This window comes from Brassica napus, chromosome A7 (genome assembly GCF_020379485.1).
Source record: "Brassica napus cultivar Da-Ae chromosome A7, Da-Ae, whole genome shotgun sequence".
Classification (NCBI taxonomy): domain Eukaryota; kingdom Viridiplantae; phylum Streptophyta; class Magnoliopsida; order Brassicales; family Brassicaceae; genus Brassica; species Brassica napus.
The window spans coordinates 7,173,126-7,196,661 of NC_063440.1; the positions used below are offsets into that span (position 1 = coordinate 7,173,126).

The 23,536-nt window shown below is 33.5% G+C and overlaps 3 protein-coding genes across 5 annotated transcripts; 1 reads left to right on the plus strand and 2 right to left on the minus strand.

The window, feature by feature from the left end:
* The first annotated feature begins 3,235 nt into the window (after nucleotides 1-3,235).
* On the plus strand, nucleotides 3,236-5,026 carry LOC106366671 (probable E3 ubiquitin-protein ligase XERICO). The gene is made up of 2 exons (XM_013806332.3): nucleotides 3,236-3,490; nucleotides 4,253-5,026. Exon 2 carries the CDS (start codon nucleotides 4,335-4,337, stop codon nucleotides 4,815-4,817), a length of 483 nt encoding a protein of 160 aa, XP_013661786.1. The 5' UTR covers nucleotides 3,236-3,490; nucleotides 4,253-4,334; the 3' UTR covers nucleotides 4,818-5,026.
* Nucleotides 5,027-5,226: 200 nt separating this feature from the next.
* LOC106366670 lies at nucleotides 5,227-10,685 on the minus strand. Of its 3 annotated transcripts, none has more exons than XM_013806330.3 (15): nucleotides 10,151-10,685; nucleotides 8,538-10,069; nucleotides 8,121-8,291; nucleotides 7,963-8,034; nucleotides 7,789-7,869; nucleotides 7,676-7,713; nucleotides 7,507-7,594; nucleotides 7,308-7,433; nucleotides 6,840-7,031; nucleotides 6,660-6,739; nucleotides 6,486-6,555; nucleotides 6,309-6,410; nucleotides 5,991-6,096; nucleotides 5,787-5,871; nucleotides 5,227-5,688 (listed from the first exon to the last, which is right to left on the minus strand). In XM_013806330.3, exons 1-15 carry the CDS (start codon nucleotides 10,494-10,496, stop codon nucleotides 5,505-5,507), a joined length of 3,273 nt encoding a protein of 1,090 aa, XP_013661784.2. In that variant the 5' UTR covers nucleotides 10,497-10,685; the 3' UTR covers nucleotides 5,227-5,504. The 3 variants fall into 3 exon arrangements, with proteins under 3 accessions (XP_013661784.2, XP_013661783.2, XP_013661785.2); XM_013806329.3 differs by having other exon boundaries at nucleotides 5,787-5,874; nucleotides 10,151-10,683; XM_013806331.3 differs by having other exon boundaries at nucleotides 5,787-5,874; nucleotides 8,136-8,291; nucleotides 10,151-10,682.
* A 6,374-nt stretch (nucleotides 10,686-17,059) lies between these two features.
* On the minus strand, nucleotides 17,060-18,560 carry LOC106366673. Its single transcript, XM_013806333.3, has one exon. The coding sequence runs from the start codon at nucleotides 18,195-18,197 to the stop codon at nucleotides 17,280-17,282; it is 918 nt and encodes a 305-aa protein (XP_013661787.1). The 5' UTR covers nucleotides 18,198-18,560; the 3' UTR covers nucleotides 17,060-17,279.
* Nucleotides 18,561-23,536: the final 4,976 nt, after the last annotated feature.

Sequence of the window (23,536 nt, forward strand, 5' to 3'; positions counted from 1 at the left end):
GTGGAGAATAATATAAGATAGCTATGGGGTCGTCTGTAGAGAGACAGAAACATAGAGGCTGATCTTATAGAAAGAGAGAGAAGCTCTTGGAAGTGTTCTATGTCGTGATGAAGCAGTGGCTGAAGTACTCGACGGAAGAGAGACACAAGCGGATAGCTTAAGAATCTTTCAGTAGCAGTTGTTAGGGTGTAACAGACTGTGTAAAGCTGATTAAGCAGAACTTGTAATAGAGTGTACAAGGTCATTTCTAATAAAGCTTAAGGGTTGCTTGTAGTTGTTTGTCTCTTGCTTTACTTTCTGCATTACCTTATTGTTGTGTCATCTTGCACTAACAAAATGGGGATCATTAATAACCAAGAATATCACTGTTGCTACTCTGGTTCGGGAATCAGGGTAGACAGTTTTGGTTCGAAATTTCACTAAACTACATCTGCATATACTCCTTGAGAAAACAATGTCACTGCTCATGAGATAGAAAAAGAGAAATTACATCCAATAACTCAACAAAAAACCAAAATTAACAAACTAACCAAAATCATATTCTCTTTCTTCTTTTCTATTCCTATCTCTCTCTAGCCTCTCTCTAAAAAACTAATTTTGATTTTTGTTTTGGTTATTTCACAAATAACCCCATAGAAAAACATAGAGCCGACAATATCTGTTTTTCTAATGATTTTCTTTATTCCACTCGGTGGCTTACACATTTGCTTCATTCAGATATTGCATATTTCTTGTATTAATGAAATTCTAACTTTTTTTTTTGAAAAATTATAAATATTTTCTTTCTTTCTTTAAAAGTGAGTAAAAATAGTTAGTATAGACATGAAAAATTGTATTATGAATGTGAAATTCTATCTTTTCCGGACAAATAGCATTTGCTATTACAGTCATATTTTTCATTTTAAAAATAATCTTTAAACTTTTAGCATTTTCTAATTATAAATAAACTACCTCTGGAGAAATACAATTTTTTTATATCTTTTGTTTACATAATAATTCTTTAATAGGGATTTTTTTAATTTTTACAATCATAATTTGAAAGTTAAATTATTTATTTGAAGAGTGAATCTTATAATTTTATATTTAACACTAAATTTTTATTTTTTTTTATTTTAAAAGCTTCATATGGCTTTTACTTATAAATAATTTTGAGCCAAATATTTAAATTGATCATTTGTGAAATATATAGTAATATTGATGGTTAGGTAATGTCTACTTTTTTTTATAATGTATCTTTTATTTAATAAATGTTTAGTCTAGATAATTTTACAATTTTATGAAAATCTTCAAAAAATTAAAGCGAATGAAATTAATTTTCTAAAATTTTAACTAAAAAGTGTTCGTTGTAAAAAAAAAAATCTATTAAAATTAGAGAAAAAAAGAGAAATACATTTGAGAAAAACACATCCCTATTTTCCCTTATTTTAGAGAGAAAGAGAATACACCGAAAATGGTCTTAGTCTTGATTTGAAATCAATGAAATAAAATGCAGGAAAAAAATATAAATGAACGCAATGATTTTAAATTTTTTTTTTTTTGTCATCAACAAACAGACTCATATAGACTCTGCGAACCAAACTGGTAACTCTGCATCCATGTGAACGACGAAAGACGATTGTTTTCTAGCACATCTTGCTAGACTATCCGCCTTTTGATTTTCCGTCTGGGGTACATGAATGATCTCTGAGCTAGTAAAACGTGTCTTCAGTGACTTTATGTCTTGCAGGTAACTCTCAAACGCCGGCCATTCCTCTGGTTCCGAAATCATCTTCACCAATTGAGACAATCCGTAGCAAAAGTAACCTGAAACTGATGTAAATTCCTCATACATTCCATTGCCCATATCAAAGCTTCCATCTCTGCATGAAAAGGTGAAAGACATGCCCTAATATTCCTTGCACCCATCAATCCCTGAAAGCCCTCGAGTATGCTATACCATCCTTGACCTGAATAAAGTTCTTTATTTTAAATTTTAGAACAGATTAAAACAACTTTATTTCTTAACTTTTTTGCTATATTTATTTCTATATATTATAACTATTATGTAAGTTTGATTTTGAATTTAGCCATGTTTCTAAATGTTTGGCAAGTATTCACTTAACCTTGAGATTGGTCAGTTTCTATGGTAAGGAGTTCTCAAAAAACCATCACAAATAAAGCATACGCCCAAAAGTACAAAAGGATAAGCATATACCATTACGCAACTACAACCAAGTGACTTCTGCAATGATAAATTGGAGTTAGAAGTTTCAAAAACATACATATTCTGCTAATTAAATAATGATAGTATCAATGATCATATAATTAGTTGAGTGTACAATTTAGTGTGGAATCTATGAAATTGTTTGTTGGTGCGTTTCCTCAACGTTTGGTTTGTGTTCCTTCTACGTTTTGTTTGGGCCATCCAAACCTAGTTAAACAAATATTTAGTTCCGAACATTATCATTAGCTTCAGTTCGAAAGTTTTGTAAAGCGGTTAGCTTAATGGTTAGCACCCTTATTTGTTTTGATAACGTCGGGACCCATGTGGAGCGTTGTAGTATTCTTACAAATATAGATGTAGAAAATGCCAAACTACAATTTTGCGTCTACATCAAAATAATTCAAAAGGAGGAGGAAGTAGACAGATGAGTAGATGAAAGAAAACAAATCATGGAACATGAAGGCCGCAGTACCTATGGGGGCCAAGAGATGACACATGGCCAACGTAAGGTTTACTCAGTACAATGTAACTAATGTTTCGTGCCATGTATCTTCTTGCAGATTAGGAAAACGACAAAATCAATTTTAAACCACTTTATTTTCGAATCAATTCCATAGCCCTTATGTCGGTTTTTTGTATGACAATTTTGTAGAATCTAATGTTAGTTTAAGCTAAAATAATACTTAATAAAATTTGGTTCGTATCTTTTGTGATGTTCTCATAAATTGTGATTAGCAATAGCTCTCCACTATACCTACTATCCTTCAATTTAGTAGTTATAAACAAATTAACACAGCCAGTGGCCACCAAACTCATAGAAATTTTAAAAAGGAGTTTTAAACGTTTCGAATGCGTAACTCATTAGTATAGCATAGGAGAGTTGAATTCAAGATTGAGCACTGAACAATTTAAACGTGCATATTTGGGTAAAAATGATAGATTCAATTGTTGAACAATATATTAAACTGGATTTTTATGATTTCAAACTTTGGTGTAGTTTGGTTACGGTTTATACTTTTAGTTTTTCTTTTAGTTTGTCTTCATTTTTTTTCTTTTAGCTTGTCTTTACTTTGTCTAACCTTAGTTAAGGCTTCTTTGGTTAAATATTATTGGAAGCTTTCTCATGTGCTTTGCTATTTATAAACAACAACTGGAAGAAGCTCCTCTTTCATCCATCTCTCACTTCTCAGATTCCCATCACTATTTTCAACAGAAACTCAAAACTTTATAATAAAGATTCAATCTTTCGTTTAATTGGTGATCATCACCTCTCATACTTGTCTCCAGGTTTGTAGTTTTTGGATTTGCCCCAGTTTTTATTCTTCTTGTATCTGTTCTACTTAACTTGCACAGAAAAAGGTTGATGCTTTATCAAAAGATTCTTGATTTTTTTTTGTTTCTTGGTATGAAATATAATTGAAGGATTAAGTCCTTGGCATTTTACTTCCTTTTTTCCTTTCTTGATGATTCTTGATATTTAACTTTAATTATCTCAGTGTTTTGATCAGAGTTGAAAAGACTTGAAATTAGTCTTATTTAGAGCCAAATCTTGAATCCTTCAGATTTTCTTGATTTAGTATAAAGTATCTCAATGCTTTAGAGGAGCCAAATATTGTTTGATTCACTGACATAACTTTGATTAAACTAGAATCATAGGTTAAACTTATTGAGCATAGGTTTGACATGAATGGGTTGGAGCATATGGAACCTCTCAGTGTATGTTCTAAAGTGAACGGTTGATAAGGCTAACTTTATAGAGTTGAACAAACATGTTAAACCGTTCCATTTCATCAATGCCCTGAGTTCGGTTTGAAGGAAGTTTTTGTAAATTTTCATAAATATGGAATTTTCTTGGTGCTCTCTGAGCAGATTGTTGTGTTTGGTTATACTTACTCTTCTTGTGACTACTAACTACTATAATATATGCATACGGAGATTTTCATTTATGTGGTTTGCTTCAAGTGTATTAAATCTTTAATATATTCTCGATTTATTTTCATTTGAGCCTTCTTTGTTATGTACTAATTAGCCCACGTTGTTGTTTTTCAGATCACATCTCTCTGAGAAGAACAAAGATCTGATCGGCTTCCGAGAATTACATACCTTTTGAAACATCCAAAAGAGTTGAAAGATGGGTCTATCAAGCCTTCCTGGTCCATCAGAAGGAATGCTATGCGTGATATTAGTTAACACAGCATTGTCAATCTCCATCTTCAAAGGGATTCTCAGGTCAGTGCTTCAGCTAATAGGAATCCGTCTCTCTCCTTCTTCAGCAGCAGCAGCAGCTGCATCTTCAGAGAATCAAACTTCAGAGTCTTTTGATTTCCGGGTCTGCCAGCCTGAGAGTTTCCTTGAGGAATTCAGGAACAGGACCCCCACAGTGAAGTTTGAGAGCTTGTGCAAGTGCAAGAAACAGGCGGACAACGAGTGTTCTGTATGCCTGTCGAAATTCGAAGAGGATTCAGAGATCAACAAGCTAAAATGTGGCCATTTGTTTCACAAAACATGCTTGGAGAAATGGATAGACTACTGGAACATCACTTGCCCACTCTGTAGGACTCCTCTTGTTGTTGTCGCAGCAGACGACCAGCTGGTTTCCTCTAATGTTTGGTGACTACTTTTCTTTGTATAGAGTTTTCCTGGGGGTTGGGTGTGTCTGTTGTTGTGTACAGCTACTACTACTTTTTACTCTGAAATTAGGCTGCGTCACGGTTGATTCTTTATCAGATTCAGACCGGAGATGGGAGTATTCTGTTGTGCATATTTTGTGAGCTGTTTATGTATGTAGTAGACCCATGTGTAATGGAAGCTCTTGTTTGAACATAGTCTTGATGAATCTATCTATGTGTGTATTAAGAGCTCAGGCTTTGTCCCAAAAAAAAAAAAAACAGCTCAGGCTTACAAAACGTTGTATGGATAAGGAAGAATGTGTGTACTTATTTGACCAGTAGGTATTTAAAGGTTTGTCTTACAAATTGGGACAAGATAGGAGATTCCTTAAGTAATATCAACATGGTAGCATATGAAGTAAACCCATCACTCCAAAATCTAGAATAGATTCAATGTAACATGGGATAAGAGTGGCCTACACTCTTTTCACTTATTTACAATGCGTCACACCAGTTGATTTAAGGGTTAATGGGTGTTGTTAAGTAGCAATTTATGTTTAATAAATTATGCTGGACTAAAGCTTAGTGGACTTTGCTAGCAATGTCACTGTCTCACCACTCTGTTTCAAACGTTGTGCCGTATATATACAAAACAAACCAGAAACATGTGAAAGTGTTGCGAAATGAGACCATCATCTCCTGCTTTGTGATTGCAACAACTTGGAAACGCAACGACAGAGTCTCAGTATCCGAGGATATCCAACGCCAACACCATCCACTGCAGATTCTATCTCTTTCATCAACTGTTTCGAAGCTACACCGTCTGTTTCTGTTCCTGAAACTTCGCCAGGAATTATGTCGTCGGGATACATCCCACTGTTACAATAGAGAAAAACACAAACAGTTTCACTATCCAAAGTCTTTTATGCACAAAGATGATAGTTAGTTACTGAGCATGACCGTAATCTGCTTACTGGGTCAAGCATGCCATATCGAGAGTTATGATTGCTTTTCTCAAGCTTTTGCAATCAACAAAGCTAATTTGCAAATAAAGCTGCTCTGCTGCAATCAACAAAACACTCGAACTAGTCATTAAAGGATTTCTGAAATTTACCACTATTGTCATACTAGCTAGCCTAGAACCACTAAAAGGAAAATTAAGAGGAAAAATCGATCACCTGATGGAGATTCAAATTGTCCTTGGACCAAATTAGGTATCTCCATTCTAGCTAACTGTAATTCCTCAGCCACATTTAGCAGATTATGTACGACCAGGCTAGTTTTCTGCATGTTCAGATCAAAATGAGACAAAAAAAAAGCACACACCAAAGTTATTTCTAAACAGTGATTCTTCTAGATGAACTAACAAACACTAAAGAGAAAGCAAACATGACTTGACAGTGACACAAAAATAGCTCATCAACATTAGAAAATTACCTAATATGCTATCATAGTATTACGAGAGCAATAACAGCAAAACTAGGACACATACTCACCTGTGTAATCTCCAACAACGTACTGGTACCAACATACTCCCGGGAGTATTCAGCATTAAACAAGGAGTTAAACGCAGTTGAAACATTCATGTCTGGTAGATGCTGGAGAACAATACCTTGATTAGAAACGAAAGAAAGATGTGTTTAATGAAAGGAAAAGAAGTTCGTTACTCTTACCTTGATGAATGCATCACTCAAATTGTTTGAAATTATTACACATGAAGCATGTCCAGGCTTTAATGTGAGCCTGTATATCCAAGAAAATTTCCAAAAAAAAATCCCATATCGTTCATTATATAGGAAACATATTCCTTATAAATATTATTGAAAGACAAACAAAATAGGACCAACCTTTGGTGAATCAAGCCACCATAATTTAGAACAATGCTCTGACAATCATTCTTTTCTCCTAAACTGTCAACTTTCCAGACCTGCCAACAGCACAAGAGTTACTCACATAGCAAACAAGAATACTTGCTTAAGATCTCCATGTCTACAGAAATAACTTATTTCAAATAAGACAGTAGTTACCAGAATATCCTGACGTATAAGCCTGCAACTCATTTTCTTTTTCAATTCATCTTCAGCAATCATAACAGCGTCTGTATATGCAGGTTCTCCTGTTATCTTGTCGCACGCAGGAAAACATTTGATCAAGGTCTTGATTTTTGAGTCCAATTCTTCGATCTCCTGTGTTTTCTCTGCTACCTTGCTAGTAGTGGCCTAGATAAATGTTAATAGATAAGTGTTAAGTACAAATAATAGAAGTAATAGCATCCATCTCTTATCTACAAAAGTATCATGAAACCCCGGGGGCGATACATTACATCTGAGATGTAAACATCTACCAGTAGCATGAAAACTCATCTTTCTTAAAAAAAAATTTCCATGTCTACCAAAAACCATTCTGAGCCTGTGAGGCGTCTTACTTATAAACACTGTCAGGACCAGACAAACCAACATATTCCCCTAATGTGTATTCCAAAGTGGTATAGTTACCTCATGTGGTTGAACAGCAGTTAACAAGCCAGTAGGATTGGAACCATGTTGACGTAAAAGCTTGGCACAATTCAACCTCAATGTTTCAGATGTTTGTAGACCAGTGGTAACTACTTGAGACTTTTTCTGCATGGAAAAGTGATACAGATCAAGCAAGCAGAATCAACAGAGATTTTAAAACGAGGAACAAAGTAATTACCATCATTATCTCTTGCTTGAGGTGCAACAACTCAAGGTTGGCTTTTTCATATGCTAACTTACAGAGTAACGATCTACTCTCAGCACGTCTGAAATAGTACACACAATGAATGTTACACACTTGACACTATTTTATTCTGAAGAATATATAAAGGCAGTACTGGGAGAACCTCTTTGTCTTAGCATCAGTCAAGTCGTTACATACTTTCTACAATTAGAACAAGATCATCAGTTTACATATATGTAGGGTACATGATAGCAAAGTGTTTTGTTTTAGGCGGACCTGAGATTTAATTTGAAGACAAAGCATCTCACACAAATGAACCTTCTTCAAGTATGTTAACATATCTTCCAGCTTGCATACCTACAATTTTGGAACATTAGTTCTCAAACTACAAAAGCTGAAAGGAGAACAATCTGAGTAACCATACTGGGATCTAACAGAGAGAAATAATACCTGTCTTGAGTTCAGCTTATTGGCCAATGGTGCAAACATTTGATTAATTTCTTCTGATACCTTTCCTGGAATCTGCGAGGTAGTGGAAACAGTAACGTAACTGTATGAAAAAGTGGAACTAACATCCATTGATATACCAGGTTATCAACAGTACTTACTTCTACCCAGTTTACCTGTTCAAGAACTACGCGGCAGTTGCTAACATCGTCTCCATCAGGGTGGTCCATCACTGGATTTGAAATATCCTGTGTGTTTTGCCTGACTTTGGGGCTACAACTTTTGGCAGCAGGATCACCATCTCTGGCTTTCCTTTTCAATCTGGATGGCCCCTGCAAATTTTCAAAAATGTTGTTCAACATTAGTTGTATCATTTCTTAAATGCACAGCTCAATGTCTTTGATGGGATCTGAGTCCAAATAGCTCTCGTTCAGCTGTCGGTGTATAAGGCCAATGTGAAGATTTACTACAGTCTCAGAGTCAGAGATCACAAGATCTATTCCCTTCAGAAACGGTTATGTAATCCATTTGCCCCATGGACAGATAGGTCTTCAAAATTCATGGGTCTAGAATTATACCTTAGCATGTGAAGCCTCATTCCTACTTCTGTCCAAAGGTGAAGAACCAGCTGTACCAGGACGGTCTTGTGTCACTAGAACAGGACAGTCTTCAGTTGAGATAACTTCAGTTTCACAATGGGCAGCCCTGATGTTGTTGGTTCCTTTTTTATTTTTGTTCAGCACGCTGTCTTCGTCGTTTTGTTGAGCAGAGCGGTTCAAGAAGCCTGTCTCGCTGAGTATAGCAGAAGATTCTACAAGCAGGGAATCCATATGGTCAGATAACGTATTCAGAGAAGGATTACTAACAGAATCCTTGGCCAAGCGTCCATCTTCAGTCTCAGGATTGCCGATGGCTTTGCTTTTCTGCTCTTGATCTTGAAGAGTAACACAATTGTTCAATGCTGAGGTAGTCGCATCTGACGATTTTGCTAGAGATGACACAAACTTATCAGGGGTGCTGGCTGTCTGATTTCTTTCCTGTTCTTTCAAGAGTGAACCCTCAATCTTAGAATTAGAGATTCCTTCTGGATTTAAGAATGTAAACACATCGCTACTGTCAACAACAGGGCTCAAGGCACCACAGCTAAGTTGATCAGGTGCGCCATGATTTTCAGACACTGGTTTTCGGTTATCATGTGTAGATAACAAATCATCCAAGTTAGTAATGGGGATATCTTTACGTGTTTCCGGGCGGACGCCTGTATCTTCCCTGCCAATAGTTGATGGGGTAGTAGCAGAACGGCGTCCGGACAATTGAAGCTTGGATTTCTTAATTCTCTGAGAAAGAGCAGAAGCAGGGGACGGTGGAATCAATCCAAGTCTGGATTTGCTTTTCTGGATGGTTGACAAGCTCTCAACTAGTGCGAGAGTTTCCCTGCTCACAAAGCTTCCAAGTTGTTGAGGAGAAGGCGTAACACAAGATAAAGAAGACTGCTGCATTCTACCAATAAAATACGCACTTTCCCTTCCTGATTCCTGCAGCTCCATTCGAGGGTGAATGCCAGAAGCACATGGTGACAGCATTTGACAAGCATCAGTGCTATTTATACCGACAGGAATGCTTCCATTCTGAGGGAACAGGGAGAATTCAGGCACTGGAGATCTTGCTTCAACACTATTGTCTGGAGATGCAGGAACCGGTTCCTTGCTCTCATCTCCCAGCAGAGCAGCTAAGGCAGGAGTTATATGCCCGTAATCATATTTTCGAGAATCATCACCTACGAGACTCATGTCGTTGGAATCTCCACCACCACTTCCTTTGTCAACCGGCACAGGGGATTTAGGGAACAGCTTCTTAGGGTAAGTTAACACCATTGCACTCCCTGTATCATCAGATCTAAAGGTAACCTGAGTTGGTGTTTTCTCTTCTACTTCTACTGGAACACGATGGCTGCTCAAGTCTCCAGACTCGGACATTACAAGACTCCGGAAATGCATTGAAAAGGCTGTGGAGTCCATCGTCATATCATGGTGGTCTTCAGAGATCGTAGCGTCTGAGAGTCTCCCAGGGTTGATAAAATGGGAAGACACTGGTCCGAAGAAACTGTCCTCTGATTCGGAGAAAACAAAGTCGATTTCAATTTCAAGATTCATATTTTTAAAGTAAAATTCAAAATCAAAGGGAGCTTTACCGTCATCAGTAGTTGTAGCAGAAGCAATAGTGCTACCACCTGAAGAAGGCGAACTTTTGGGCCTCAGGAACAGTTTCTCCACAGGTTCGTCTCCTTCAGTGTCTTCGCTATCAGCTAATTCGCCGAAAAACCTAATTACTTTGTCCTCAGACTCTGATGTCTCAACGTTTCGGGGCTTCGAGGCGGACGGACTCGGCGGCGTCTCGTAATCTTCGTCGCGCTTGAAAATGTGGACGGAGGTAATCTCCCGGTCGGCGAAGCTCACTCGTCGGAGTCGCTTTCTCCGCTGAGCTATAGTCTCGTCGTCGGTGCCGGCAGTGTTGTTCATCGGGTCTTCCGACGCCATGGGGGTGGGTGGGTAGAGAGGATTTGGGGGACTTTTCGAATTTTAGGGTTTGGAATATTGCCCCTTATTGGAGGAAATTATTATGTGCGGGAAATGCAAGTTAAAATCATTTCCTCACTTTGCTTAAACCAATAGCTGAGCGAGAGCATACTCCATTTTTTGAATTAGGCAATCAGTTGTAACAGGTGCCAAGATGCGGATTTCGGTAAAAGTTTTCGAAACCGCATAAGGTCCACTCACCAATCAGCTTTTTCTCACTTTTAATTTGTCTTACCAAAAACCCAAAAAATTATCCAGATGCATTTTTCAAAAAATGTGAATTAATACACACAAAGTTTTTATTAAAAGGCCTGACGGTAACGGTTTTATAATATAAACAGATTCAAATGGTAACTATGTTTTTCATAAAGTGCAGTACAGTCTATCTGCGATTTATGCGGTTTGTGGGATAAGCGATTTGATAAAAAATATATTGAGATATTGGGTTTTAAATGGTTACAGCAGATTGAGCTATATGGACAAGCGGATTGGATAACGCTACACTTTAACTGCAGTTAGTATAAAGAAAACACATATCGTAGAATAACTGTGATTCGTCTAACAAAACAGTTAAAAATAATATAGATATTGACATGTATAATGATCAGTTTAATTGTAAAATATAATATATTTATATTTTTACAAACTAAAAATTAGTGATACTAATATAATTTAAAACACACACACATATATATTATTTTACAATTAGTTACTTTATTTTTTCCTATTTTTTAAAAAAAAAATTGAGTAACCAAAAAATAAACCACACATATTCATCTGACAACCACACTATAGGTGGTATAAAATTAGGCCTTGAATGTTCTAAACGGAACAACAAGAACGCACCACGGGAATATGTCGCCATTCAACTACCATTTTTGCTATTATATCGACAAGTAAAATAATAATACATTACAAGAATAAAGTAAGGGAGTAAAATTTTGTTCTTGAGCCGCACTAGAGCTAAAAAGAGAGTTAAATGGTGTGGTTAGAGGTAGATATTTTTGTAACTAATAAAATACAGAAAAACACAAACACAATCATTAATATTTCATCTATATAATATACATAAATCAAAGTTTAGATGTGTATTCTTTAGTTAATAAATTAATTATGCTAAATATTTATATTATTAGATAAATAATGTTTAATCAATATAAATATAAGGTACTGAAAATCTTTTGTTAATTTATAAATTTAACATATACTTTGATCAATCTTTAAATTAACACAAATAGTTTCAAGTTTCATAAATAACTTTTCTTAAAAGGGGTAAATGTTCAAGAATAAAATACATTTGTGAATAGAAACTTGTTTAAATTATGTCAGTATTTTAATTTTTAAAATTTTAAAATATAAATGTAGCATATGTATTATGCAGCTACACTATTCATTATACATGTTACCATTTGTTTTTACATGTTCATTTTAGACGAACCGCAATTGTTTCATAATCCGCCTGTCCCATACCATTCAATCCGCTCTCACCACTTGGAGCCTTAATAGGCATGGGCGTTCGGGTCGGACCGGTTTCTTTGGGTCTGGGTCTTAAATATGTGGACCCAATAAGTACTTAAAATTTTTGGTTCAGGTTCGGGTCAGTTCTTCTCGGATCTGGGTCGGTTCGGGTCTATAATAAAATACTCATAAATACCCGTAATTTTTCAGGTTCATATTGGGTATGGGTCGGGTTCAGATATTTAGGATCTGAAAATGACATGACATACCTAACTCCATCAAATTTAATCGATATTTGTCATATATATCTAAAATTTTACAAATTAACTTAAATGAAAATATTAATAATTAAAATAAAACATTTTAAACACTAAATTTTACATTTTAAAGTTTCATATTACTTAAAAAATGTTACAAAATAATAACAAATGTTGTTAACAAAAAATATTTCAACTAAATCATAAAATTATATATATATATATATATATATAATAGAACACAAAAATCATAGTTTTGGATATACATGTTTTTAAGTCGGGTACAAATCGTTTCTTATCGGATCGGGTCTATTCGGGTCAGTTATTTTTGGTTCCGGTTCTTTCGGGTAAAATAAATTTAGACCCAAAAAGTATTTATAATTTTTTTGTTCGGTTTCGGGTCGGGTATTTTCGGGTCGGGTTTGGGTCCAGGTTAAAATGCCCATGCCTAGCCTTAATCATGTGTGTTTCAAACTTTCTTTTTAATAATTTAAACAACAATTGGTTTATTTTTGCAACCCAGTTTATGTGTTATCAAGTGTGAATGGCGACCAAAAAAATAAAACGCTTCAGATCTTCATCAAACCACACCCAACATTCAAGGCCTTGATAAAAAGTAGTTTGGGTTTTGATACAAAATAATAATACGGTTTTGATAACAAGGTAGCACAGTTTTGATAGAAAAAATAATATAAACTAAATATATCAATATGATTAGAAATTAGATTTGTTTTCTTAGTGATAATCTCATTATATTTTATAATTTAAATATTTAAATCAATTTGAAATAAAATTATAATATATATGTACATATTCTTGTTAATTAAATTTAACTACTACAATTCTTTTGAAATAAAAGTACAAAAAATTATGGTAAATAGTTTTAATACTTTTTCTTAAATTAAATTAAAAAAATATTATTATATAATTTATATTTTAGGCATTCGATTTCTATTAAATTTTTGGTTTAGTTGAAATATTTTAGATTTAGATATACATGATATGTTCTTTTTTGTGGTATTTGGTTCAATAACTCTTTGTTTCACCACTTTTCTCGGTTTGACATAAGAGACAGTTTTAACACAACCTCTAATCGAATAGAGCAATGAGTAATGGTTCGACCGGTCAGTCCTTTCCAGTTTTCAAAACAATGGTTAAAATTAAATATAGAGTTCATGCGTTATGTGGGAATGCCTGGTTTTTACAAAATAAGCATTACACTAGATTTTGACCCGTGCTTAAAAGTGCGGGTTATTTTTCAATTGATAAAAATATATGATATGAATTAGTATTTTAGTCTTGTTATACATTATTATGTTACAAAATTTTATTATAAAAAAATATTATTTTTATTTAGTTAGTTAATGTAATTATATTTTTAATCGTTTGATTACTTTTTTCAAAAAAATTATATGGATTGATCAGACTCAGTGCATTTATTATTTTCAAATAAATTATTTTCAAGATGAAAACAATACTTTTATATCAAGTTTGGACCCGTCATCGAACCAGTAAACACGATGACTTGTATATAAGCTGGTTTAGATTTAATGAAAACTCTTTAAAGCATGCAAACTTCGAAAAAACATGCAATCAAGTGTGACCCGGCATTTGGTTGACATGGTAGGAAAAAAATAATCTTCAATAATATTTTAAGAGATGAATGAAACTTCTAATATATTAACGTAATAAAAAATAATTTAACGTATATATATATAATTTTATTTTAACAAATGATTTGCTAAAGTGTTTTTCATTAAATTTGATTTTGTAAATATTTAGAATTATATAATGTTAGATGTCATGATATAATATGTTGTATGATATATGCTTTCATTTTAATAATTGATATCTAAATATTATATATCCATCTTTGAGCATAATATATGATGTATATAACGTTATTGAATAACAACAATAACATTGGATGATAATAAGAAAAATAATTAGAGAAGTGTATCATACAAAATGAGAAATAATAATAGGATTTATTTAAAATATTTAAATTATTTATAGTTATTGTAGTTAATGGTAGGATAAAAAATAAAGAGTTTTATATAGATGTTATAAATTCTTTTATAATATATTTTTAAAAATATTTTCTTTTAATAATATAAATTTTCAATCGCATCTATAATATATTATTATCAAAAATCATCATAACAATATATTTAGAATATATTGTTAAATTAAAGTACACAAAATAATCTCTAACAATATATTTAGAATAAATTGTTAAACTGTATGCAAAATAACTTCTTTTAAAATATAGTCAAAATTATTAGAAGTGTTAGTCAAGGAGAATCTATGATGTATAAGCTGTGTAGATAAATATTTCAGAAATATCAACATATTCATTTGAAAAACCACATTTCGATCAACGAAAAAATGATAGAGTGAAGCATTTGGTCAAAAAATAAATGATAGTGTGAAATGTTGCAAAGTTGGTGGCACCAAAGAACAATATGGTTTTGGTATTTAAATTTACCAGTCACGTTTTGGTTATGGATTCATGAGACATGTTTTGGTAAGATGATATATTTTAGTATAATGGAGTTATGTATAATTTTTTGGTGTATCATAGTAAGTTGAGTAATAAATAAGAGCATTCATTATTTTATAGTTAGAGAATTTTAAGGTAATTGATTATTGCATAGTTAGAGAAATATAAGGTAGACCAAAAAAATAGTTAAGTCTAATGAAATGGTCCAACAACTTTTCATAGGTAGATTTTTTAAAACTCTTTCATTTTTAATAGTATAAATAATAATATAGTTGAAAATATTTTGCAATAAAAATGAATATTTGATTAAAAAGACATGTATAAAATATTTGGATAATTTAGATATCATGTCTTCTTATGTATAATTGATTATATGCATTTATATATTTCAAAAATCCACATTATTTTTTAAAAAATAATTATTTGTTAAAATTAATCAAGTATACATATATTATTGACTTTTGAATAAATTAGTGTAAGGATAATTCATAAAACAGCCCAAATATATTTAGGAAGATTTATATGTATCTTCTTTTTTGTTATTTAAAAAGTTATTAATAAAAATAAAAGAGAAACATTAATAATTATAATTACATAATAATTAAAATTTATTAAAGATATTAATGTAATTGACCATCATGAGACTGAACATGAAAGCGTCACGTATAAAACTATCTTCTCAGATAATATTATAGAACTATACTTGATTTCACGTAAATAATCTTCAATCTTTTCTAGGATTGGTTCCAAGATTAATGTTTTTGTTTTGAGGTTGATATTTGATATACTATGGAATTTACTAGTTTTCAGCCATGGTATAAGTCCTTTTTTAGAGTATATTACATGTGTTTGGAGTCTATTTTAGAGACTTTTCGGGTCTATGTATGTTTTAGAGCAATGCGGAGATTATGGAGCATTTTTAGAGCTTATGGATGAGGAAACTCGTAGTTGTCCCAAAAATCAAAGCCAAAGCCGATATTTATAGAAGGAGCGTCGATCGACACTACACTCTTAGTGTCGCTCGACACGAGTGCGAGTAGCAGGCAAAACTTGTTTCAAGACCGACTCAAGCCAAGAAGATCCACATATTACAAGATTATTCATGACCGACTTTAAACATAATATAGATTTTTTCCATTGTTTTAGGCAAGAGACCATCTTTACACAATACCACACCATAATACCATAATATTTAGGGCATTAGAGCATGATTAATCCGATCTCTTATTTGGAATTCTTAACTCATGATTTAACATTTCTTTTTATACTTTTCAGCTAAAAGATGTCTCTTATATCTCTTATATCTCTTATTTAAGAGACAGATCTTAGATTTTCTTAGTTAAAAGCTAAAAACCGTCTCTTAGCCGAATCTAAGAACCTCAGTTAAGAGACCGAAATTAATCATGGCCTTATACTTAGTAGCTTTTGGAGAGAAAATCAATAACTTTTACAGAGGAACTCCAGTTTTTGTAACTTAATTTATTTATGCATTATATCTAGACTATTTTTTATGCTTTACTTGATCATGTCTGAGTAGTTTCTTTTGTTATATCTAGGTTTGTTAGAGTTTAAGATGAATTACTGAAACATGGAATTGATAGGATGAATTATTAGGATCTTTCAACATAGTTGATCTTATTACTTATGTTCTAAAGTATCTAATTAGAACTCTGTACTTATGATATTGACAATTATGAAAGTAAGTTTATTATCTGACAATAATTCTATTGAACTATAGGTTGTTTGACACATGCGAAAGCTGGTTTAGTTAATATTGATTAGAACGTTAATGCTTGTCTAAGGAAGTATCGATCAATACACATTCCTTGTTCGCATGCGAGAACTGGAACAAAGACTTAGTCATCAAATACTCACAACGAGAACCGAATATCTTACTATTGCATTCGAGTTCTAAGATGGTTTATCACACACGCTTAGCATCTATACATCATAATTTTGATTGTCAGAAATCCTATGTTTAGCTATTTTCTTATATATCTCGCAACCAACTGATTTACTGGTTTTCTGCTATTTACTGTTTTAATATGATTAGCTTATTATGTGTCCAAGCTTCATGTGAATTCGATCCATAAATAATACAACTGAATCTCTTATCTGAGAAAACAAATTATTTTAGGATAATTTGAACAATATTATGACGAAGAAAAAATTCATAGCTTAGTGATAAATTGAAAAAGACCAAAAACAACAACAAAGAAAAGCGCTTTGGTAGAAACGATTGTTATGAGGTGCAATTAAAGCATTACAATTAATCCTACAGCATAATTGATCACTAGAAGTCATGATTGTGATGTTGTTAACTTGTCAATAACAAACGAAAAGTGAGAATAAGTTACAGGCACAAGAAACAACAATAGATGAACAGACAAAACCTTGACTACGATATGTATATATCGTACCCTAGTGATTTGTGATAATGTTAATCGCTATGTCACCATTCGAGTTCAATCAAACCCGTATAATACATTTTCTTGACAAAAGCTTCTTTTTTTTTTGATAAGACTACTATTCAAGTTTCCAAGCATAAAGAAAGAGGCAAAATTCAGGCGGCCAAGAGCCACTCTTGGTCGAATGATACCTGCTCCCTGTGCTCGTATCACTCTCACCACCACCACCACCATGACCACTTCCTTCCATGTCGCTGTCTTCTGCGGTCCCTGGTTTGAATATAAACAGACCATGCCCTGTCCCAGGCGCGCTGAACAACCAATCATAAACATCCCAAAAGACTTGAACAGGTTGTTTATCTACGAGCACGGTCTGGTTCCCTCTGAATTTCCACTGCAGATTCTTGACCTGTACCAAGACAATCCCGTCAATACTTATCCACATCTCTGGCTCTTTAGTCCCGGAGATAGAGCTCTCCACGTTGATCTCGTGCTCTTTTTTCCTGTCGTAAAACTTAGCCCTCGTAGCAAAACTCTTCTTCCCAAACACGTTTTCTTTCTTGTAAAACAAGGCAGCCTCGACCAAAGCGGGTCTTGATTTTGTTCTCTTGAAAGCCTTCTTCTTGTAATCACCCACCAACAAAACCACCTCTTCCTCCGCGACTAGAGCCACGTAGAAGTCCGAGCTCGGCTCGGGGCTACTCGTGAATTTCGCAGACCTGAAATCCCAATACACCTCAACGGGGTTGCCTTCAACTTCAAAGGACTTGTAGCCTTTCTTGTTCCAGAAATGCCACGGCTTAAGATCAACCTTGCAGCAATAATTCATATCGCCTTCCACGCTTGTGACCATGACCGTAAGCGAATGGTTCATTAGATTCTTTGACCATAGAACCGTCACATTCCTCCAAAACCCAGATATATGCGTTTGATATATGCATGTCACGGTGCTTTGTGCCGTCTTATACGTTACCGGATCATCGGTTATCTTCTCTGCAAATTGACTGCTCCCTGTCGAATGTGATCTAAAGGACATGATCGCTTCTCTCCAATCCCCTAAATATACTTTTACATACAAACAATATCAAATTATATGGTAAATATGTTTCACATATCAGCCAAATGGTGTACCGGAGATCTCTAAGAGGGTCGTGAATTAATCCTCGACAGATCCAAGAATGAACAAATAAAGATCAAATTGAGAAGATAGGCTCTGGGAGAATTGACTTGAGATCTGGACAGAGAGAGAGAAAGAGAGGAGAAAATAGATTAAGGAATAATGATTAGGAAAAAGAAGAGAAATCTCAATGTAAGGATGATGATGACGCGTAAAGACATGGAAGGTTGCCTCATCTTATCAAATAGACTTTCTATTTGTTTTCTCATATCCAGTTGTTGTTTTTTTGTTTTTCTTATTTTGGAGCATAAACTTATAATAACAGATTAAATTGGTTTTTTTTCCTTTAGTGCCAGTTGTTGTTTGTCTGTTTTTTTTTTGCGTAAAATACAACTCATTTCCCTCTCTCTATCTCTCTCCATGGTGATGTTTCGTTAGTTAGTTGGTTCAGATTATCAAAAAGTTTTAAGACTTCATAATTGGTTAGTACCGAGATCTTATTTATATTATTGTATTAAGAAAACTAGTAGTCTGTCCGCGCTACGCGCGGAATATTGGCTATTTGTTATTTCCATTTTACTATGTTTTGGTAGCAAATGTTGTTTGTGGCCTGTATTAGAGTTTGGAAGTATTGATTCTTAAAGAACAGTGGTCAATCACAGAGGGGAAGTGTATTAAATACACTGTTAGCACTTCATTGATGTTCGTATAGCTGAAAAAAAGTGTATGGGAGCTTAAATATATTTCACACATAATTTGAGTCTATGCATACTAAGAAAAGACCATAAAATTTATAGGTAGTTATGGTGGAAATGTTAATTACTGAAATCATAAACATGAAGTTTGAACTTTTGCTAATATATGTTTAAAAATGGGTGGGTTTGCTAGTAAGTACGTTTGGTTGGTCCTTATGAAGATTAGAATGTAAAGTTTTTATAGTGATTGGATGTATTACCCTAGGCATGTTAAAAGCGTTTGGTTCAACGTTTGTTAAGGTATTTGGGTTTGTGAATCGTGTTCTAGGCTTCTTGTACTGAAAATAAGATTGTTGTATATATTTGTAATTTTTTTTGGTTGGGGATGGTCGTGAGTATTTACTTGTTAGTCAATCAATCTCCGAATATTTAACTTCTAATAGCATATTTGTGAGATTTTTTTTAACAATCTTACACATGTTTGTAGTTGTGGCCAATTTATAGAGATATTCAGTCCGAATTTTGGTTTTTCGGTATTTTGGTTTATAAAAAATAGCTTCTATAATAAAACTATATCTTCTTTGGTTTGGTTCACTTTGTATACCATTGGTGTTCGGTTTATTCAAATTTATACCAAAAACCATAAATATATTTACCTTTTAAAATATTTTGTGATTAGATATCTGTTTTACTAAACTATAAAGATAGTTTTGTATTCTAAATTTTAAATAAAGTATTTTCTGTTTTTATACCATTAAAATAATTTGTAAAAATATTAAGTTAATATTAATAATAATGTTCATAAATTGGAAATTAAAAAATTAATAATATCATACTATTATTAAATAACTTAATATTAGCACAAATTTTAATCAACAAAAATAGTAAAAGTTATGTTTTATTTAATGTTGATAAAAACAAATTATAACTCAAAAAGTATAAAACTGCTTAAATCTACATTCTAAATATGAAGATCATATTAATAAAATAATTAGATATTATTAATTATATTATATGATTTATATGTAGTTATACTACTATATTTTAATAATTATTTTATTCGGTTTATTCTGTTTTACCGGTTTGTATATCAACTTATATTCATGAATTGAACACTCTTAATTGTAATAGGTATACTATTTAATAACTTAAGTGTGAAGAGAGGCTCGTAAGTTAAAACTTTTAAAAGCAACGCATGCAATTTGTGTTAGAATAAAGCGATTATAATAACGTAAAAGCTTGAATGAGAGCTTTGTAAATCAAGTGTCATGAAGAAGAAGAATCATGCAGCATGAACATGGAGGGATGTGCAAACAAAACGGATGAATTTCTTGATCTGCTTGTAGTTAAAATATTTGGTACATATTTGTTTCAAAACCTGATCATTATATTTTCACCAAATGTTTGAGACACATTACATCAAACAGGTTTTCCAGTTCATCTATGTATAAATGTAATGCGTCTATACTTATGCTGATCCAAAGAACTTATCAGAGAATACATCTAGCATCTACAAAGAATCAAATAACTGCTGCTGACACTTGTAGCATGTGTAGCATCAGGTCCTTTTCCAGATCCGTCAAGAGGAAGTGCCTTCTCTTGGCTCGAGCAGGTTCTCTCTCTGCAGCTTGACGCTCTGCACTCTCTCGGGCGTCTTCTTATTTTTCTTCTATGCCCTTCCTCTCTGCCTCAGCAGCCTCCCTCTTTAAACACTTCACCTCTTCCTGTTTCTGTATCTCTCTCTTCTCGTACGCAGCATTATCCATCTCTTTTTCCTTCAAAGCTTTCTGCTTCTTCTCCTTCTGTTTTTCAAACTTCAGATCTCGATCGATTTTCTTCTCTACCTCAGGCTCCTTCCCGACCATCTCATTCTCCTGAGCCGCAGCTTATTCACGCTCCAGATGTCACGACCTGAACATTGAAATATGAAGAGTGGATCAGCCTCTGATCTTTTTCAAAGGATCAAGAAGCTGCTGCTTAAGGTAGATTTTGTTTTATTGTTCAGAAATAATAATACACTGAAGAACTATTGTGATTTTGTTTTGGTTTATACAGTAATGTAAGTGATTCAAATCTGTACCTTATAAAACACAATTTCTATAAGTTTTCTATTCATTCATCAAGACTATACCTTTCCCATCTCCAGATGAACTGCTAAGACAATTTATGATCTAAACGATTTCTTCATCGTCAATCTCCATGACTGTGGTCATCACAGAGTTCAATGTTGTCGATTTGCTTCGACCATTACAAAGAAGAGCCAAAAATTTATGTATTCTGTGTGATTTATAATCAAGAAAACAAAGGAGAAGAATGAGAAGCACAGAGGAGAAAGATAATCTTTGAAAAACTCTATCTACTGTTTTTGTCTTTTTAACAAATATAAATTTAACGGGTCTAAGATTTCAACATAGAGACCATTTATAAGCTTCTATTTTTTTTTACCTCAAGCCAAACTGAAGTTGTTTCAGTGCCACTGAATAGGTATTGCCCAACAAAGATAGTGTCACCTTTCTTCACTGCATGAAAACATCAAACATGAACTATAAGAAAACACACTAAACGCTTGATTAGATATATGATATCATCTCATTCTCATAGTTAAAAAACGTTTGCAAGCCCATTAAATAATGGGAAGGACTATAGAAACTGTGCATGGAAAACAGAAACTGGGAAAATACCTGATCATCCAAGTAAAGCATATCGACGCCCATTAATTCACCATCCTTCTTAACATTCTCGCTTCCCAAAAGCGGAGTAAGCGTGTGACAACGGTTCCAATACAACGCCCTGTCTTCAACTCAGAAAGGGAGATCTGGGAAGCAGACATCGTTCTTGCAGGAGTTTGTCTGAGCTATGAGTTGGAAGCAGCGGTGAGTCTGTGAGAACCATCATGCCGGAGAAGCTTATTTATAAGATCTGAATCGCAAAGAATCTGAAGAGATCAAACTTTCTGAAGTAATGAGAAATAGTGGTGGTCGAATTAACTGAGATTAATTGTAAGGCTTAAAGGCAGCATGGTGAAGCCGTTACAAAGATCTGGTGTGCGAAGAAGAAGCTGTGATTAGAGTTCAAGGAAATCGGCTTTGAAAACGATACAGAAACGTTGTTACTTCAAACTCTGGTCCACACTAACCTAGAGCCCATATACAACCATTATATAAAGCCCACACATATATACATTATAGAAAGCCCAAAAAAAAACATACCGTAAGTGAAGTTTCATCGCAGGAGGGAGTGAGCTGACGTGGTATTCATTGTTGCTGACATGGCACTATTATTGGCTACAAATTTTTTGCCTACGTGGCATAACTAGAATTTGAGGATATCTTCTTTTTAGTATAGTATAGATTATTTTGTTGCCACAAATCTATTTTTATATAATAACTAGGGTTGAACCAGCCGTAGATGAGTAAGTGAATAGTCAATAAAAATATCTTAAATTTAATAAATGTTTAAAAATATTTAGTTTATTCTCAATTAAAGCTAATTTTAATTTTAATTATTTATGTTTTATTTTTCTTATCAGAGATCATATTTATTTTACTAAAATAAATTCATGTTTATTTAATGTTTCTAAAAACAATGTTTATTTTATTTTTAATTAGGATAGTAAATATAACAATGTATCTAGTGATGTCAGAGGCGAATCTAGACCTCATTTAGTCGATGCACTATTTATTATAAAAAAAATACATATGGTAAAGATCGAACCTAGGAAAATGAGGGTGTACAAGCTATTTTTTATCCACTAAACTAGCAAAATTCAAATGATTTTACTTACAAAAACTTGAATATCAATATAATTATGGGTGCACATGACTCCACACTACATAACCTGGCTTCGCCCCTGAGTGAGGTGCTTAGATCTCCAAAATCAACTTTATTTTTGAGGTTTGTTAAACCTAGGAATGTCAAACAGGTTGATCCGTCCCATCCCGTTCCGTACCGCAGCGGGTTCGTCTTCGAGCAGGTCATGGCGGGTCAGGTCCGCACAGGCTGCGGTCCTCAAAATGGCTGACCAAACTCGTACCGGAAAACATGTAGGTCTTTGCGGATCGGCCCGCGGGACATTAAATTACAAATAGACATATGGCTCCTGAACGCTTCAAGACATGATTCAAGACGCTTTATCAGTTTCATGACGCATCAGTAAGTAAGTTTAGTCAATGACTGAACTGGATAAGGCAATACACTTGTTAGTTGAAGATTTTAGTTGGATCAAAATACTAGTTTATTTACTTTTGTTAGACTCCAAACATTTTAAAAATAAACAATACTTTAGTTTCTGAATCCAAATATTATAACTCATAAGTTCATAACAAATGTTTTAGTTTTCTGAATCCAAAATTAAATAAAACCAACACCAAATCAAAGATGTTAATCCCAGAAATAAATAAAAAGAAAACACCAATCACACTTCTTGTTCTTCATCTTTATCACCAACAAGCAACAAAAAGATGAAGATTTATCTTCTTCACCATCAACTTCATCTTCTGCAAATAAGAATAATAGAAGTCCGTTAAAGATATATTGAAACCTGAAACTCAAAAATGTATGATA

What these genes read in the sequence shown, in the direction of transcription:
- LOC106366673 (XM_013806333.3), bottom strand. Translation starts at nt 18,197, where the DNA reads ATGTCCTTTAGATCACATTCGACAGGGAGCAGTCAATTTGCAGAGAAG.
- LOC106366670 (XM_013806329.3), bottom strand. Translation starts at nt 10,496, where the DNA reads ATGGCGTCGGAAGACCCGATGAACAACACTGCCGGCACCGACGACGAG. An exon ending in ATGAGGCTTCACATGCTAAG is followed by an intron (nt 8,292 to 8,537) that starts GTATAATTCTAG and finishes GAAAATTTGCAG; the next exon opens with GGGCCATCCAGATTGAAAAG. An exon ending in GATATGGCATGCTTGACCCA is followed by an intron (nt 5,689 to 5,786) that starts GTAAGCAGATTA and finishes CTATTGTAACAG; the next exon opens with TGGGATGTATCCCGACGACA.
- LOC106366671 (XM_013806332.3), top strand. Translation starts at nt 4,335, where the DNA reads ATGGGTCTATCAAGCCTTCCTGGTCCATCAGAAGGAATGCTATGCGTG.